At 39.3% G+C, this 19,234-nt stretch overlaps 1 protein-coding gene across 3 annotated transcripts in view; it reads right to left on the reverse strand.

Annotated features, from left to right (window-relative positions):
* The window catches only part of RYK (receptor like tyrosine kinase), a 91,584-nt gene that overhangs the window by 31,152 nt on the left and 41,198 nt on the right, over positions 1-19,234 (reverse strand). The window contains exons 5-9 of one of the 3 annotated variants that reach the window (XM_054729881.1): positions 18,864-18,917; positions 16,157-16,301; positions 10,464-10,564; positions 7,123-7,248; positions 5,562-5,648 (exon numbers count right to left, since the gene is read on the reverse strand). In XM_054729881.1, coding sequence (XP_054585856.1) covers positions 5,562-5,648; positions 7,123-7,248; positions 10,464-10,564; positions 16,157-16,301; positions 18,864-18,917 — 513 coding nt within the window. Of the gene's footprint in view, positions 1-5,561; positions 5,649-7,122; positions 7,257-10,462; positions 10,565-16,156; positions 16,302-18,863; positions 18,918-19,234 lie in introns of all 3 variants that reach the window. The other 2 variants (XM_054729879.1, XM_054729882.1) reach the window with 2 other exon arrangements.

The following is a 19,234-nucleotide window of genomic DNA, read 5'->3' on the forward strand; positions in this document are numbered from 1 at the left end:
GAGACCATGTGTCCCTGGATCCGGGTGAGGCCTCGTGCACCTAGGCCCGGGTGAGCCCAAGTGGCCCTGGGTCTGGGAGAGGCCAAGCGTCCCTGGGTCCGGGTGAGACCATGTGTCCCTGGATCTGGGTGAGGCCTCGTGCACCTAGGCCCGGGTGAGCCCAAGTGGCCCTGGGTCTGGGAGAGGCCAAGCGTCCCTGGGTACGGGTGAAGCCAGATTCTGGGTCCGGGTGAGGCCGTGCGCCCCTGGATCCATCCGGGTGAGGCTGGGTCCCAGGCCCGGGTGAGACCACGCGCCCCTTGGGTATGGGTGAGGCCACGTGCCCCTTAGTCCGGGTGACGCCGTGCCCCTGGGTTCGGCCGAGACCAAACCAGAGGGAGTCGGACCTCCATTACCACCATTTGTCCACCATCCAGAGCTGAGGGGTCAGTGCTGACATGTACACATAAGGAACTACTGGACATTGAAATTGGGTCTCAAAAGAACTGTTGGTCCAGGGGGAAGCTCGCTACAGATTGATTCATTTGCCTGTCAGCATAACTATTATTGCTCATCTCACATTCAGTTCTTATTAGTATATATCTAGTGACATATGATCTCGCTCATCTAGGGGAAATGATGAACAACATAGACTGAGGAACAAGAACAGAACCAGAAGCAAGGAGGCATCGATCGGACTGTCGGGCCTCAGAGGGAGGATAGGGGAGGGTAGGGGGAGGGTGGGGGGGAGGGGGAGAGTTCAACCAAAGGACCTGTATGCATGCATATAAGCCTATCCAACGGTTAAGTTCAACAGGGGATTGGGGCATGCGTGGGGAGAGGGGTGGGATGGGAATGGGGGGATGAGGACAAATATGTGACACCTTAATCAATAAAGAAATTAAAAAAAAAAAAAAAAAAAAAAAAAAAAAAAAAACAAAAAAAAAAAACAAAAACACTTCCAAAGAAACCATAAAAATAGTTTTTACTGTCAACAGTAAAAATAGTAATAGTAATTTATAAAGCTTCTGACCAATGCAGCATTAGAGGGAGGAGAAGATATAAAGATTGGCAAAGTCAAGATCCACATCCCAGCCCTACCTAGTCAAATGCAGAACCAACAGTGAAATCTGGACCACTGAGCGCAGGCACTTGGATTACATGTCACATTCACTCCTTAAAGCTGATAAATTGCGAATTTCATTTCCTTCCAACTCTAACAGATGTTTCATTTACTTCCCTCTCCCACGACTTGTTATTAGTGTCCCCTTTCCAGGAAACTTCACTTAGTTAAGACTTCTGTCGGAATGTCAAATACGTGGACAAAAAGCCAAGGATGTGGAACGCTTGGTACTTCTTTGGAAACGGTGATCCACACCAATGTCCAGTGAAATAAACTCTAGTTGTCTGAAAACTGCTAAACATTTAGGATCGCTCAGTAAATGACAGGATGTGTCTTATTATTAATCTTTCTGTAATCTAAATAATTTTTAACAAAATTATAGCCAGACTATTTGGGGGCTTGCAGGATGTTTTTAGGATCAAAAACTAGTAATCATTGGAGGTCCACACCAGTTGGTAAGCATATACCACTTTCCCATTAACTGGTACAGAGACCCAAATAGAACAAAAGGTAATTTCAGGATATGTCATTTTATGCATAATATTTTTCCAGTTCTTAACTTTGGTATAAACATGTTCTATTAAGTAAGAGATACCTGGACTGGATGATGATCTAAGAAACTACTGAATTGGAGAGAAAATAATTTTACCCACTTATTAAGAAAAAATAATTTTCCTGGATCCCTTTTCCAGTCTAGTCCTAATCTTTTAATTTTAAATACTGAAAGATCTATTTTCAAGATGTATACACTTGAAAAGAATACCATAAAATAATGCACATTGTAAAAACTACGAGAGAACAAAATGATATAAAAAAAAACACATTCACAAGTTACAAAAGATTAGCTATTATATAAGAACTTAACATAAAAAAACCCTCAAATTAATTCATTTATTTTATTAAATTCAATTTTGCAATCCTGTGTAAAATATTCAGATTCCTAACTTTAATCTCTAGAAACTTATATTGGAATATCTATTAAGTGTCTGTGCAAAACTATGAATTTTTAAAGCCAAAGTTTATCCTACATGCGGAGAAAAAGGAACCCTCGTGCACTGCTGGTGGGAATGCAGACTGGTGCAGCCACTGTGGAGAACAGTATGGAGTTTCCTCAAAAAACTGAAAATGGAACTCCCATTTGACCCAGTAATCCCACTCCTGGGAATATATCCGAAGAAACTAGAAACACCAATCAGAAAGGATATATGCACCACTATGTTCATAGCAGCACAATTTACAATAGCTAAGATTTGGAAACAGCCTAGGTGCCCATCAGCAGATGACTGGATCAGAAAACTGTGGTACATCTACACAATGAAATACTATGCTGCCATAAAAAAGAAGGAATTCTCATCATTTGCAGCAACCTGGATGGAATTGGAGAACATTATGCTAAGTGAAATAAGCCAGTCAATGAAAGAAAAATACCACATGATCTCACTCATTTATGGATAGTAAAGAACATTATAAAGTGATGAACAAAAAGATAGATACAGAGACAGTAAAGCATCAAACAGACTTTCAAATTATAGGGGGAAAGTTAGGGTGAGGTGGGGAAGATATGAAATCAAACGAAGGACTTGTATGCATGCATATAAGCATAAACAATGGACGCAAAACTCTGGGGGGCGAGGGCATGTATGGGTGTGGGGGGGGGGTAATGGTAAGATATGTACACATATAATACCTCAATAAAAATAAATAAATAAATAAATAAATAAACAAAGTTTATCCTACGGTAAATGTCAATGATCATTTCAAAACATATATTTTTGCATTTACGCTGCACTTTTAATTGTGTAGCATGTAACAAAGTATACCGATTTGTGAAAGTACTTTCAGTTACATATAGGCTTAATTAAGAAATAAACATAACATTGTAAAAAAATAAATCACAGAGAAAATCATGTGAAGTTCTCTAACAATTTGGAGGCAAGGGCTGTGGTCAAAGCACTTCCTCTTTGTTTCCAGGCAAATCATGACCATATATTGACTGAGGACTCAATGTGCTTTCTCTTGTTTCCGCCTGGCTCAAAAAGAACATTGTCATTACACTGGTTAGGCGTAGAACCAAGCAAGTGACTCCAATTCAAGTGCATACGGAAAGAGAAATCTTATCTTGTGAAACAGTCCCAGTATCCACATTGTGTTTTCTTATCACTATTATTTCCTTCTTTCTCCCCTTCCAATCCTATATCAACCCAATTCTGTACAGAAATCTCTTTTGTTAATTCGAGATTCATTCAGAACAAATTAATAACAGCCCAGTCTAAACTGTCCAAAGAATATTTATAAAGCCCAAAAGAAATATTATAATTAAGGGGAAATGTTTCCTTAAAATATGGGGAAAGTGTAACCAAAGGCAGTGGTTATTAAATTTAGAGTTCAAAGTTTCTATTTACGAAGAGTACTATGTACACTATTCCTCAAAACTAGGCAGGAATGGGGGGATAAGGACACATATGTAATACCTTAATCAATAAAGACACTACCCCTTCAAAAAAACAACAACAACAAAAAACTAGGCAGAAAATCTGGTGGGACCTGATTTAAATGTTAACCTTTAAAATTATTTTGGGGCTAGAAAAAGTAGGTGAATAATATAAACACTGAACAATATAGTGAGTTAAACCATCTACTTAGAAAAGATAAAAAGTGTGTGTATTTGTACCACCTTTAAACAAGCAATTTTGCTAAATTCAAAGAATCAAATTCAAATCCCAAAGAATTATTGTTAGATGAGTACAACCCAACTTTTTAGAAACAATAAACATGCTTTCCATGAATCCCTTTAAGTAAATTTAGAAACAAGTTCTCTCAAACCAACTTTGTAAAATTCATAAAGTTGTCACCTCCTATTCATAAAATTGAATTGAATTTTTCCCTCAATTTCTGCATTCAAAATGCTAAATTTGTTTTTTCAAAATTAGTATCTTGTCATCTCAATCTATATCAGTGTCAGACATTAAGCACCTTATAAATTACATTTTCTTTCTCTTAAATAATAAGAATTATTTAAGCTCTTAGAAACATCAATTATAAATAATTAAAATTCTAATTTTTAAAGTCTTACTAGTATTTAATTTATTAATATTAGGAAATAAGCCATATATAAATAATATTCTAATATATTTTGTTAGGAAACCTCTAATTAAAATATTTATGTAAATCATGCCCTAGCAGTGTGGCTCAGTTGATTGGGCACCATTCCATGCACTGAGGAGTGGCCAGTTCGGTTCCCAGTCAGGGCACATGCCCAGGTCTTGGGCTTGATCCCTGGTCGGGTTCGTGCAGGAGGCAGCTGCATGATCAATGTTTCACTCTCACATCGATATTTCTCTCACTCCCTCTTCCTTCCTCTCTCTCTAAAAATTTCAATTAAAAAAAAATCTTTTAAAATTTTGATAAAAATCAATAATTGAAAAAGTAGGTATCACATTTCTCCAAGTGGTTAATATATTCATGAAAATATAAACTAGTATTACAGTACACCTTTTAGAAAACAATCTGGCAATATCTTTCAAAATTTTAAATGTAGTATCTCTTGGGGCAGCCAAGTCCAACTATGGCTATACACGCAAAACTATACCAAGACATACCCACACATGGCCACATGGATATGGATATTTTCTGCAGCATTATGTAGCAAAGGCAGGGGCAGGAGGAAGGAAATTCACATAAGGTACAATGGGTCACCCTTTTTTTAAAAAAAATCCTTACCTGAGGATATATTTCTATTGATTCTAGAAAGAGAGGAAAGGAAAGAGAGAGAGAGAGAGAGAAACATTAATGGGTTGCCTGCTGTATGTGCTCTGACTGGGAATTGAATCAAACCTACAACCCCTTGGCGCACGGGACGATGCTCCAACCAACTGAGCCAGGGCCCATCTTTTTTCTTTATAGTGTTCAGTACTGGGCAGGTGGAGAGAGAGGAGGGAAAATTATTAACAATGTTTTTCTAATTGAATTTATTGGGGTGACACTGGTTAATAAAATGATGTAAGTTTCAAGTGTATAATTCTGTAACATATCATCTGTATATTGTACAATGTATTCAGCACCCCAAGTCAAAGCCTGTCAACATTTATCCCCCCTATGCTCTCTTCTACTCCCCCTCACCCCCTTTAACAATGTGTTTTTTTAAGGGTGAAAACCAAAGACTTTTAACTTAGGAAAACTACAATATTATATGTAGCAATAATGAAGTCAAGTGGATGCAGTTTAACTAAAAGCCTGAGTAATATCTAATAAATGTTTAAGGTCTTAATTTATTAGACTTCTATTTTCTATACCTTAATGAGAACTACCCAAAACCCTTTAATAGTCTCATATGAGCTAAATTTACATGGACTGATTTATAAAGGTCTGGCACACACTGAGAATTTAAGGCAGAATTTAGCTGGCATAAGCCACCTTAGACAGGAAAGCATTATGGAAATAGTATGGAAAAAATTCCTACCTTTAACTGTTTTTACAAATGCTTGCTTTTCTTTATTTGGATCTTTTTCATCTATTAAAATCCCATGGAAAATACGCCCAAAAGTACCTAAACGGGAAAGAAATGAAAGAGATCATAAAATAACCTTCATAAAATTATAAGTACAAAACTTTCTGGCACAATATAACTTAAACATAACAAGGGTATATGTGATCAACAACATTACTATAGCCCTGGAGTGAGAAGACCCAAATCTTTGTTTTTTTAATGACTGTTAGAAGTTCTTTGTTACTATGAAATAATTTGCTTTCGCCCTAGCTGGTTTGGCTCAGTGGATAGAGCATCGACCTGCAGACTGAAGGGTCCTAGGTTCGATTCCAGGTCAAGGGCACATGCCCAGGTTGTGGGCTCGATCCCCAGTACGGGGGCATGCAGGAGGCAGCCAATTAGTGATTCTCTTTCATCATTGATGTTTCTACCTCTCCCTCTCCCTTTCTCTCTGAAATAAATAAAAATATATATTTTTTAAAAGAAATAATTTGCTTTCAGAAATACCAGATCTCACAAATACATGAGAATTCTTTCTGAATTATCCTAAATAAACCAGTGATACAGCCAGGAGCACTGAAGCTCAGGAGCGGGGTATCCACAGAGGCATCTGAATTTCTGGGCTTAGCCTCAACACAATGACAAAGGAGAGAAATGGACTATTCTCACGCATTCAAAAACAGACACAAAAAATCTGCTTCTGTTAATTACTATTTGCCATTGGGGACAGTTCAAGATCCCCAATTAACTGTGATTGACCTATTGCATCCCAACCAACAGATAAATTCAAATGACTCATGTATCCAAAACATTCCTAACCAAATTATGGGGTGGGGTGGGGAGAGTGTAACTCTGTATTTAACAACTTGAAGAGCTCAAAAAGTATTTATTATTAACTTCTGTCCTCTTCTTTCAGCATCTCTCCAATCAATATTCTAAAACTCAAAGCAAGGACCAATAAGTGGGGAAGGAAAGGGTACTAATATCTATCAAACACTTAAATGTGTTAGTTCATTTAATGTGCATCATTTCATTGTAACTAGCCTAAGAGTAGACCGGGTAGTCCAAATCTACAGAAGAGAAAATTGGACACAGAATATATGAAGTGATTTCTCCAAGGTTGTAGGAATGGAACTGGAAGTTGGGTGTAACTCCAAAGCCCATGCACGCTCCTTCTGCTGGGACCCCACACTATATGCCACAGAGAAAATTACTTAGAATATTTCAAAGAGGCCTGCTAGGTTGTGATCATCTTTAAACAAGAACTAAACAGAAAGAAAATATACTTTAAAGGGAACAAGCACTAATACAAGTGCTTCAATATACTTGAAAATCAAGAATTACACCAAAGCCGTACTAAGTTGAATTAAAGATCTAAAGAAGGGGAAAATAAAATCAATTTTATAAAGGAAATAAATTATGCACTGCTTTCTATCCTTAGACATAAAATCAAATTCTTAAAATCTGAAACAAAAAATTTGTTAGTGCTAACATTAAATCTTCTGTGAAAACCTGATTTTGAGATAATAAATACCTTCTTGGAGTACATCTTTTAGAGTTATCCTCTCCCTGGAGATTGCTATATCCTTCACCTTAGCTTTGGCCTCCAAAAGAGTGACACTTCTTAGGTCGTTTTTCTCTATTCGCAGGGTAGGATAACCTGAGGAGCCAACAAAGCCAAACCAAGAAATATAAATACCCTAAGTATGGCATCATGGTCAACTAGGCTGGTTAGGACCTCAGGACTCAAGTCACAGGAATGAATGAATGTGCACACACATGAACAGGGGAAATTATTTTAAAGAAAAACTTTTCCACCTACCCAAAATCTTAAAATGAAGAATTAAAATAAGAAACACTAAAAATAATATTACCATTACTGCCACTTCAATTGCCTTTCAGCCAAATGAAACAAGCTTTGATTCATGGAATTCAATTTAATCCATCTTATGGACTGTTTGCTTCCCAAAAGATTTTCTAATATAGTCTCCTAACAAAAGAACTTTTCAAAGGAAGAGATGTAAAAATGTCTAACAAAATGTGTACTCAATTAAATCATTCTGATATCCACAGAGCCTAGTCCTACCGTTGTGAGATTCATATTTGTTTTTCAGTTCCCTTAACTCACTCATTTTTTAACATGACAGAAAAAAAAAATTCTAGCTATAAATTAAAATTCTCATGTCTCCCCGCCCCCCCCCCCCCGCCCGCCCCCGGCCAAAGTTAGAATAAAAGGAAGATCCAGTGTTAGCAAGGGAAAATTGGAATGGTATCTCCAATGGTTTATTTGCTTTGGGAGAGACTGGGGGAAAAAATCCCAGAAATATTAGTGGACCTAGACAGTGGTCATCAATGGCTGCCTGAAGAACGACATGCAAGGCATTGGGGAGCTTCATAATGGATGGATTAGCCTGACAACCCGATGGCACTATCAGCAGCTTGACCAAGACATGCCTAAGTGTGAGTATAATGTGAGTATCCGTATCTGTTTAATCCGGCCTAGAGTTCTCTGAGTTTCTTGGACCTGTGGTCTGTTGTGTTTTGTTATTTTGGAAAATTCTTGGCCATTATGTCTTCAAATATTTTTTTCTGCTCCTTTTTCTTTTCTTTTTTAAATTTATAAACAAATGCATTTCCATTGAGTTTTTTTTTAAAGTATTCGTCTTATCACCTATAATAAATAAATTATCTATCTACTTAAGGTTATATCCACAGAAATAAGGAAATTTTTTATTGATGGTAACTAAAAAAGTATTTTAATAAATAAATGTATTCCCATTAACTTTTTTAAAAAGTATTTTGCTTTCAGCTTATACAATAATTATCTGCCTCTTTAAGGTTATATCCACAATCACAAATTGACTCCCAAGAGCAAAGCCTGACATGTGAACATTACTAGTAAAAGCAATGTTTTGTTTATGCTGAATAGTCTGGACTACTTGCACATCGATCATCATATTTCCTGAGGAGCATATATTTTTTTCTTTTGTTGGTGGTGATGGCAATTACTATTAAGATTTCTTTTAAATTTATTTTCATCTAGAGAGCCCCCTTAACCACCAGTCCCCCCCCCCCCTTTTTTTTTTCTTGCCACTATCTTATTAAAGAAACCCGGTCAGTTATTCCAGAGAATATCTGGCACCTGCTTTTTCGAATATCATTTAACTTCTGTATATTTTATAAATTATAAATCAGTTCTATAGCCTTGATTAGATCTGGTTAGGTCCAGGTTAACTCTTGAGGGTGGGAGGAGAAACAGGAAAAGCCCAGGGCCGGTGCTTCACAAATTTGAGTGCAAAATATCTACTTGTCCTACTTTTCATGATGCTAGATTCATGAGTGGGTTCAGGTGTGACAATCTGATCCCTCAAATGGTTAAGTGCCCATTTCCCTTTGTTCACAGGGTTTTAAATATTGATGATCTTTCCCTGAATCAAACATTTTATTGGGATTACAAATATAATTTCTAATTCTATGATTCCTTCCATATTTATCAGCTGAGAGTCTTCTGTGAGGAAACATTTTGCCTCATGAACCAGCACTATCTGGTTACTCAGAAATACAGTTCATGGAGCCAGTTGTCAGAGTAAGGTATTGTTGGTACCTTAGTTACCTGAGAATGATCAATTTTTTTAAAAAGGTATCATTATGAACTCGTGGATTTATACAGTTTATGTTAAAGTCCACTGCAGTCATCATCGGTTTAGATGTTCAAATGGGCCCATTTTGGGAGCTCTTCAAGTCTTTCGCAGCTCCCATGATTTTTGGCTCAGCAACTGGTTTATCTGGTCAGTTCCTGATTCAATCCTGGAACCATGCATTTCGCCAAACAATTCCAGTTCTTTTTATTGGGAAATGGTATTGAAAGACCACAATAGGGTAGTGGGTGATGAACAGATATTCTTAGTATTAGTTTACTAAAGAAAAATGCTAGCCCAAGGAAGGTAACAGTTAATACCTACAAGAAGCTAATTCATCAACAGCACCAATGAGTGGAGCCCTGACTTGTGACCTAGTGTCTATCTTGATGTTACCTTGTTCCTTATTTGTATGGCGATTGATTCCTCTTTGTCTACCTTATACTCTATGAATGATAATTTCCCATCTGCATGTTCCAGTATAAAAACTTTTATCAAAACCCTGTTCAAGCCCTGGCCAGTGTTGCTATGTGGTTAGAACATTGGCCCACACACTGTTTGGTCATGGGATCAATTCCTGGTCAAGGGCATATACCTGTGTTGCAGGTTCAATACCTGGACCTAGTTGGGATGTGTGTGTGGGGCAACCAATTGATGTTTCTTCTCTCACATCAATGTTTTTTCCCCTCCCTCCCCCACCATTCTCTCTAAAAATATCCTCAGGTGAACTTTAACAAAACAAAACAAAACCCTTATTCAAAAAACAGGAAATCAGATCTCGAGCTCTCAATTCTAATAGCAGCTAGTGTCCTATCTAGATTAGGAAACAATGTCAAGTCCTTACCATAGCCCATAAGACCATCAAACAATGTATTAAAATCCAAATCTCTGTCTTCATGCAGTTCAATGGCTTATACTACCTAAATACCTGAAAACCTTCCTTCTGAATTTCTATAGGAGTGATTTTATACCTCTTTAATATACTTAATCTATGGAAATCTCCACGAAACTAAATATAGCAATTAAACTTAAATTTTATTTTTCACACTCCAATTGCAGAATGTTTCATTCAATGTTCTAGAAAGCAAAAGTTGAGGATCAGGCCTAATTCTGCAATCAGACACTATGTATGTAGTATGGTAAACATGTCCTATAAGTAACTAACCACACAGGACCACTGACAGACAGACCACGGACAACTTTAGTAAATCAACTTTAGAATTAAATTAACTCTTACTGGTGATAGGAGTTGCATTGTTGGGTGTGTCGGCTCTCAGATACTGAGTCGTCTGGGTAGATGGCTGAGACAGCCCTTGGGAACTGCTGCTGGCACTGATGCTGCAAATAATTAAGAGAAATATTTGGCAAGTCAGCTTCAATGAGAAATTACCTTTCTCCATACACACAAAAAGCATGTAGACATTATAACTAATTTAAAGTCCTGATGGAGATGGCAATAATGCATGGATCTCCATCACAAATGTTTCATATTGAAAAATTTAACTACCTCATAATACAAAGCTAAATGTTTTCTTTCCCTTCTACTTCCACAATCATTAAGCAGGTTCACCTATCAAAGTCATACAGAAATGTAGGTGCCAGTCCTAAGACACCACAGATAGTAGCTGTCCTGAACCTCATACCATGATAAACAATACGTTACGGAACTATGAATCACCTCTTACGAAAAGAGCCCATGCCATTCAATTAGATTGTTTTTAAGAAAAGGAATCAGAAAGAGAGGTCTCTTTTAATGATGGCCCAAAATCAAATGGCATACAGATGATGGAATAACAGAGCATTTACAAATTATTATTATTATCAATTATTTTTGTTATTACTAATATTACGCATCCCAAGCCTTAGAATGACAAGGAAGCACAAGGCACCCGTTTTTGGAGTGCTACTCAAAGATCACCCTAGAAAACAAAGTTGTTAAAAGTCCAGGATTCGCCCTAACCAGTTTGGCTCAGTGGATAGAGCGTCGGCCTGCAGACTCAAGGGTCCCAGGTTCGATTCCGGTCAAGGGCATGTACCTTGGTTGCGGGCACATACCCAGTAGGGAGTGTGCAGGAGGCAGCTGATCGATGTTTCTCTCTCATCGATGTTTCTGACTCTCTATCCTCTCCCTCCCTCTCTGTAAAAAATCAATAAAATATATTAAAAAAAAAAAAGTCCAGGATTCAATAACAAGGAGGGAAAAGAAGCATCCCCATCCCCCCAAAGGGGGTAAATAAGGAACTTCAATTTATTTCCCACAAAATGGAATAAAGAAAAACCTACACCCAGGATTTCTTGAGGCTCAAGTTGTATAACATATATGAAAACACTAGTTAAATATTCCCTTGCAACCAACATACACTAGTGGGAGAATGCTCAGACCCCAAATTATTTACTATCTCCAGTAGGTGGCACTCTTGTACCAATTTAGAATCCTTGAAAATACTGTGGGCATACCAAGATGTTATGAGTATGTCCATGCCAATTTTTTGTTTGTTCAACAGATATTTAGTGAGCCCCTACAATGAGTAAAGCACTATGCTAAGTGGTTAAACAAACCTTTAAACCCCAGACTTACTGTTAAAAAAGAAGCGGGCAGCAGTTGGGGATCCACCCCTGGTAACTATTAAACCCGTAATCTATATACGGTAGCTGTATCACATGAGGTAAAAAATGGGATAAAAGTGTACGTTTTCTAGCACTTAATAGTTTAAAACCAGAATAAATAAATTACCTAATTTGATTTTCATAAGGAAGTAAGATTAGTTATGGGGATATTAACTCTGCTTCAGAGTTGAAGTTAGGAGTTAGGGCAAAGAGCATCATTTTCCTTCACAGCACTTGTTACAATTTGTGTTTCTCTGTAACTTTATTTATTCATTCCACAAACACTTGTTAAGTGTCTACTACATGCCAGATGCTGTGCTGGGGACCCGGCAGTGGACATAACATGCAAAGACCCCCCTCATGAAGCTGGACAGCAGGGATTTCTTCTTCACTGTCTGCCTTGCTCAGGCCGCTATCAGGCCCTGCGGTTGGGAGAGCGTGTGCTTGTTCACTTCTTCCTCCCCAGCACTGAAGCCAGCGCCTGGCACTGCAGGCCCAGCGGCACTGCAGGCCTCAGTGACAGCTCAGTGAACAACGACTGACTCCATCACTGAGCAGAGAAAACCACACTTCCTTGTAACAAAAAGACAGAACAGTTGCTTCTGACATGAGTTGGTGACATATACTGAAAGAGGCAAAAAATTATTGGTTTAATGCAGAGGTTGGGAACGTCCAGGACGTGGGCGACAGTATAAGGCCCAAGAAATCATTTGGTCTGGCCCTGCCTCGTTCCCGTTACCTCACTTCTCTCTCAGTGCTGCCAAGGCATTAGGGGTGAGTAATTAAATGCTTGACCAAATATAGCAGGCTAATTTTCAAGTTGATAATTTTGCATGGCCCATGAATGATGTTATGAAATATCCAAATAGCCTTTGGCAGAAAAAAGGTTCCCCACCCCTGGTATAAAAAGTGGTTTTTGCCTCTCTCTACTCATTCTTCAATCAACAAATTTTTCATCCGACATTCCTTCGGCTGAGACCTGTTAGGCACTAGATATAGAAACAAAAAGAAATATAGGTGACCTCGTCACTAGTAATGGTGAGGGTGGTGGGGTAGTGGAGATAATGGAAAATGAAGATATTGCGAAATAGCAAGTTCAAGTACCCCACAAAAGAGGAACGAACTTCCCTGCAGTCATGAACTAACAGGGGAAGACCACAGTGTGGACAGGTGCAGAGCATCACACTGGGGGAGAGCCCCGGAGTGAATGTGGTGAGAAGCTCTGCCTCTCAGGACAGTCTCACCGAGCATAACACTGAGACGGAAAGATCACCTTATGGTGTCAGGACAGGGACAGCTACACACATGGGACCCAGTGACCCTGGCAGGAGCAAGCCCAGGGAGTTTATTCTCTGCCTCTAAAGAAACTCTGTGTACAGCAGGACTCGGCTCCTGAATGCCTGGAATCGAGGAACTCTCTCCATCATCCCTGTCCCAGGAATTCCATGGAGCCACGGGTCCCCATCAAACCGCACAGGGCTGCGGTTTAGGGGACTAGGGGAGGTTACGGGGGTCAAGCATGTGTAACAGTGCCTGGCACGCAACAAATGCTTTGTACAATTATAATACTGAGCTACTGCAATAATGTCTCCTGCTGCTCTGCCCTGGTGCTAGCACTGCTATCCTGGAAAAGTTAATCTCTTTGAGCCTGTTTGTTCATCTTTAAAATGAGGACAATTTCACACCAATAGGTGATGTGAGTGTCAAATCAGATAATACATGTAAAGTGCTTGTACAGTGCTAGTAAACAGAAAACACTCAATACAACGGCAGCCACTGAGATCTCAGTGGGCCCTGTGCAGAGGGAAGAATGTGTCTCTTAAATGCTGTTGGACTACTGATGGGAACTTTCTAGTCACCACAGTTAGCTTGCCAGGCACATAATAAACAGTGGCTAACAGAACAGAAAAAAGGCGGAAGAAATTAGTCCATCACTACTAACACACTGAACCTTTCTGAAAACAAAATTGTAATAATGGCCCTTACTGTATGTAAGTTCACAACATCCCCAGTATGTGCCACTATTGTCTCCACGTTAGAGATGAGGGACACGGACACATAAAGAGGCGACATAACATTCTTGAGGCCAGAAAGCTAGTAAGCAGGACACAGAATTCAGAGATGCTCTGGCTCCAGAGGCCAAGCTCTTAACTACTAAGCTATGCTCTGAAAACAGGTGATAGTGTAAGTTGCTTTTATTCAGGCAATGTCTGGAAACATTCACCTGAAAGCTAGAGAGAACTGGGCCCAATTCATGGGTGGTAGCAGATTATTTCCGCAGGCAGAGGTATATACCCCGAGGAATCGGGAAGTGCCTGCACAACTCTGGCCTATGTGGGTTCCCAGCCCTGGCACACAGGCAAGCACTCAAGGAGAATGTGTGCATCGAGACTGACCTCTAAGTGTCATGCTCTTCAATGCCCTCTAACACTACCAGTTCCCTCACCTCATTTCTCCCTCGGTGCTTCCAAAGACCATTTCTTCCTCTATAAAACCGAACTTCTAACTTCAACACGACCATATATACAAAACATATTCTGAAACACATCACCCATGTATTTCTCTTTTCATTCGCATCTCCTTTCTCGTTTTTTTCTCAGACTCAGGTAAAGAAAGTAAAAACAATGGGAACAGAGAGAACTTCAGGGCAGGTACTGAATTCAACCAGGCTCCCTGTCCCCTGGGGCTTTGTTTGGGCCACAAATGTGCTTACCCAACGAATGAACAACACTGCGTTAGGACTGGGGATTCAGCAGTAAGTAACACACACTGCTCTCTAATTGGAAAAAGCTTACATTCTAGTAGGAGAGACAAGTACACAGAAAAACGATTTCGGGAGGAAAAGGTATAGTAACTGTTACCCCAAAGAGAGAGAGAGACAGAAAGGGAGGGGGAGAGAGACAGAGAGGAGAGCAAAATGGGTAGTTGGGAGGCTTAGAAAAGACTTCACGAAAGAGGTGGCAATAAAGTTGAAATGTGAAGAATGAACAGAGTTTGGACTGGTGGAAATGTAGGGAGCCTTGTGGACAAAATGAAACTTTGAACAGAAGTCCTGAAGGGCAGAGTGTAGGGCTAAAGTGAGGGACAAGTAATCACCTGACTAGAGCAGCTGGAAAGAACATGGAAAGAAAGGGAGAAAGGTTCAAAGAGCATGGGAGATACATCTCTGCATAAAGCAGAGCTTTGACAGCCAACCCATGCTGCTGGGGACGTCTTCAGTCAGCAACTGGGAACCCCTGAGGCGGGAAACAAGAATGGTGTCTTGGAAAAATAAAACTGTCTATCACTCCTTCTTGACCTTTTACCCTATCCTGGTTGTAATGTCTTCCTTGTCATCTCTGAGTCACCCAGGCTAGGACCAGCACCTTTTGTATCCCACACTACAATACACATACCATAATCATCAACTTCATAAAACTTCATAATTATGGGTTCATGTCAAAGATTAAATACCTGAAGCTAAGGGGTATATCATTAATTTTATTATTCCCAGCACTTAGCATATATAACCTAGTTTATCTCAAAGTCTACACGTTAAAATCATCCAGGAAGCTTTAAGAAAAAAAAAAAAATGATGCCCGAACACCACCGACCAATTATGTCAGATTCTCTGGAAGGTGGGACCCAAGGACTGGTATGTTTTAAAAGTTTACCCATGATTCTAACATGCAACCAGGATGAGAACCGATGGTTTAAATTATAGCAGGTTCTCAACAAATGTTTACTGGGGCCCAGCCAGTATGGCTCAGTGGTTGAGCGTCGACCCATGAACCAAGAGGTCGCCAGTTTGATTCCGGGTTAGGGCACATGCCCAGGTTGTGGGCTCAATCTCCAGTAGGGGACGTGCAGGAGGCAGCTGATTAATGTTTCCCTCTCACCAATGTTTCTATTTCTCTATCTCTTTCTCTAAAATCAATAAAAACATTTTTTTTAAAGAAATGTTAATGGATGGATGGATGGATAGATGGATGAATGGCTAATGATGAAGGAACAAAGTAGGAGGAAGTAACAGGGCTATTTTTAAAAGGTACTAGGAGTCTGCTGTAGGATCATATCAAAGGGGATGAGGCAGAAATTTTGATCTCGACTTCTCTACCAACTAATAAACTGTAATTTCTGACTTCACAAATTAAAAAAAAAAAATTAGAGAAACACAATGACAGCAATCACAGAGACAGTAATTTTTCCTTTGCTTAGGGACTTGATCATCCTCCCTCCCTCCCTTGCACCACAGCACACCAGCATGCGTGGGTGTCTGTGGGCTCCCAGGCAAATGCAGATAATTGCTTTTATTTCTTTACTTTCCCAAAGTATGTACAATACCTGTCATCCAGTTCAATCCTTTTCATACTATGAAGGTGCAAAACAGCTAATATTATTGCTACGAGAAATATTACTGCACAGCAAACCCCTACGCTGATATAAAACACACGCGTAGAAGTGGTGGGAGCTGCATGTACAGGATCATCTGAAACAAAAATGAAAAGCACATCAAGCTTTTTAAATAAATTCACCAATTGCTTTGTGACCTAATATACACTATAAGTATCCTGTTCTTTGTAAAAAAAAAAAAAAAAAAAGGTTTTCGTTTCATGTGTCCATTCTCTGATAAGATCAGTTACCGGTAGTGTGTTGATGTAAGCTCACACAAATTTTTTAAATGTTTTGTTGTAGCTTTTTAGAAAGGAGTTTTAAATAGAACTTTTGGTTAATGAGTATACAGGTCACAGTGGCTCCATATAATAAACCACCTATGGTGATGGAAATGTTCTAAGTGAGCTGGCCAACACAGCAGCCACTGGCCACCTGTGGCTACTAAGCACTTGAAATGTAGCTAGTGCAACGGAGGAACTGAAGAATTACTTTTATTTCATTATAATTAAAGTTAAATAACTGCATGTGGCTAGGAGTTATCATATTGGACAGCACAGATCTCTAGATCCTCATACTTCCTCAGCAGTGATGCTGAAGTAGGCAGATCAGCCAACCACACTGCTCCCAGGAGAAGGAATATATAACACAGCAACCCATATGTTTAAAAACAACAACAATAAGCATTTAACCTTTTTCTCTTTTGAGAGTAACAAATTATTTTGCTTATCTGTTTTTAAAGATAAAAGCAGAAAAATAAGACTATTCATAAAGTAAGATAATATTCAGAGTTATATTATTCAAAAAAGAGAGAGAAAGGAAGCCTCAGCGATAGAGAAAATAACTCAGAAGACAGAGACACACACACACAGAAGCAAACTGAGAAAGAGACACAGAAAAATGAGGAACAGAGTAGAAGACGGAGAACAGATCTGGCGTGATTAGAGATTTAAGTAAGTTTTGATGAGTACTTACATGGTAATTCTACTGAATAAAACCTGAGGAATTTGGGTTTTATCCCAAGTGAGATGGGAAATCATTGCAAGGTTTAAGCAAAAGAATGACACTCATTATCACAGTAGAAGAAAAAACAAAGACGACTGACTGCACGCTGTGTAGAGAATGCTGTGGGGGCAACAGAGCAGATGCAGGGAGAGAGTGAGAGGTCCAAGAAAGAGACAGCAGTGGATGGAGCAAGAGTGTGGAGTGGAGAGAGAAGTGAATGGATTGGGAAGCAGATTAACAGGCCTTGCTCGTGGATTATACTGAAGTGGAAAGAAAAAGAGGAATCAAAGCTTTGGCTTAACCCTTTGCACTCGCTTGCTTTTTTCTCGATTCCTTTATTCTAATGCTAACCGTGTCGAGTCACACTCGACATCCGAGTGCAAAAGGTTTAAAGAATCAGATGAAAAATGGCACCTTTACAAAGACAAGGAGGAAGCAGGCCAGAGGAGGAGAATCCAGAGCTTTGTTCTGTCCAAGAATACTTCGTGCACATCTTTGTGGAGATGTCAAGTGTGGGGATAAGTTGGGACAAAAGGTAAAAGTTAGAGCTTTCAAGCCCTTGGGGAAAAGACTGCTTTCTAAAACTTAAACTTGAAGTCCACAAATGAGAAATCAGAACAGATTAATGCAAAGAGACAGAATGGCTTCTTGGTCCTCCAGACCTGACTGCACAAGTACAATCTAGTAACCTTTTAAGGTACTGCTATTAAAACTACCTCAGGGAGAGTGTCTCAATGATGTGTCCATGTCAGAAAAGGAAAACGGAAGTTACTATCTAAATACACCATTACCATAAAAACAAAAATCTACTTTGAGTTTCTGCTCTGTAGGTTTAAATAACATGGCATCTGTCTTTAAGCTGACACGTTCACCTGGAAGAAATTAGCTGAGGGTTAGGTCCAGGTCACAAATCAGAGTTTCTAACCTGCTCAAGAGATGAAGATCTTACACGTATTTCACGTTCACACTTTAATTACAACCATTTGAAATGTGATATGAATTCTTGCTTAATAGTTTTTCTAGATCACTTGTTATGAAATACTAGAGGCTTGGTGCACGAATTTGTGCACCAGTGGGGTCCCTTGGCCTGGCCTGTGGGATCGGGCCAAAACCAGCTCTCCGACATCCCCCGAGGGGTCCTGGATTGCAAGAAGGTGCAGACCAGGCTGAGGGACCCCATTGGTGCACGTTCGGGGCCAGGGAGGGACGCGGAAGGTTGGCCAGCTGGGGAGGGATTGCGGGAGGGCTCCAGGGCATGTCCGTCCAGATTAGCTGGACCCCAGCAGCAAGCTAACCTACGAGTTGGAGCATCTGCCCCCTCATGGTCAGTGCATATCATGGAGAACGGTTGAGTGGCCTTAGCATATCATTAGCATATTACGCTTTGATTGGTTGAACGGCCAACCAGACGACTGAACATTTAGCATATTAGGCTTTTATTATACAGGATATGAATTTTACTTCAGGAAATGTTTAGTATTCTAGTAGTTTCATCTGACTATACCAATATACAAAACAGCAAATTAAACAGCATGGTGTTTATCTTTTGACAAACTGGAAACCACAAGGCCTCCAAGCTTCATGTAATCATGTTCATTTCCAATCACCATTTTTCATCCCTAATGAAGGAGAAAGATAATACAGAAACACTTACAAATAGTTCTGCTAGTGTTTTTGTCCAATGCTGAAGTTTTTACTTCTTCAAGTTCTGAATTAAAAAGGAGAAAGAAAATGCTTTAGAAATTATTTTCCGTGAAAATCCTTAAATATTATAATTACATTTTCTAAATTTTCTCTAACATAGTTTTATGTTTAGCAGAACACTGCCTGAACTAAGATATTTGTTGCAAGATAATAAATTCTGATAATCATCACTATAAAAATCAATAACCAAAGAGTGTTCTTTAGATAGATGCTCAATGAAAAAGAGTTTCTGTGCCCAGCTGGTGTGGCCAAGTGGCTTAGTGTCGACCCATGAACAAGGAGGACATGGTTCGATTCCCAGTCAGGGCACATACCTGGGTT

The sequence above is a fragment of the Eptesicus fuscus genome, chromosome 18, assembly GCF_027574615.1.
Source record: "Eptesicus fuscus isolate TK198812 chromosome 18, DD_ASM_mEF_20220401, whole genome shotgun sequence".
Classification (NCBI taxonomy): domain Eukaryota; kingdom Metazoa; phylum Chordata; class Mammalia; order Chiroptera; family Vespertilionidae; genus Eptesicus; species Eptesicus fuscus.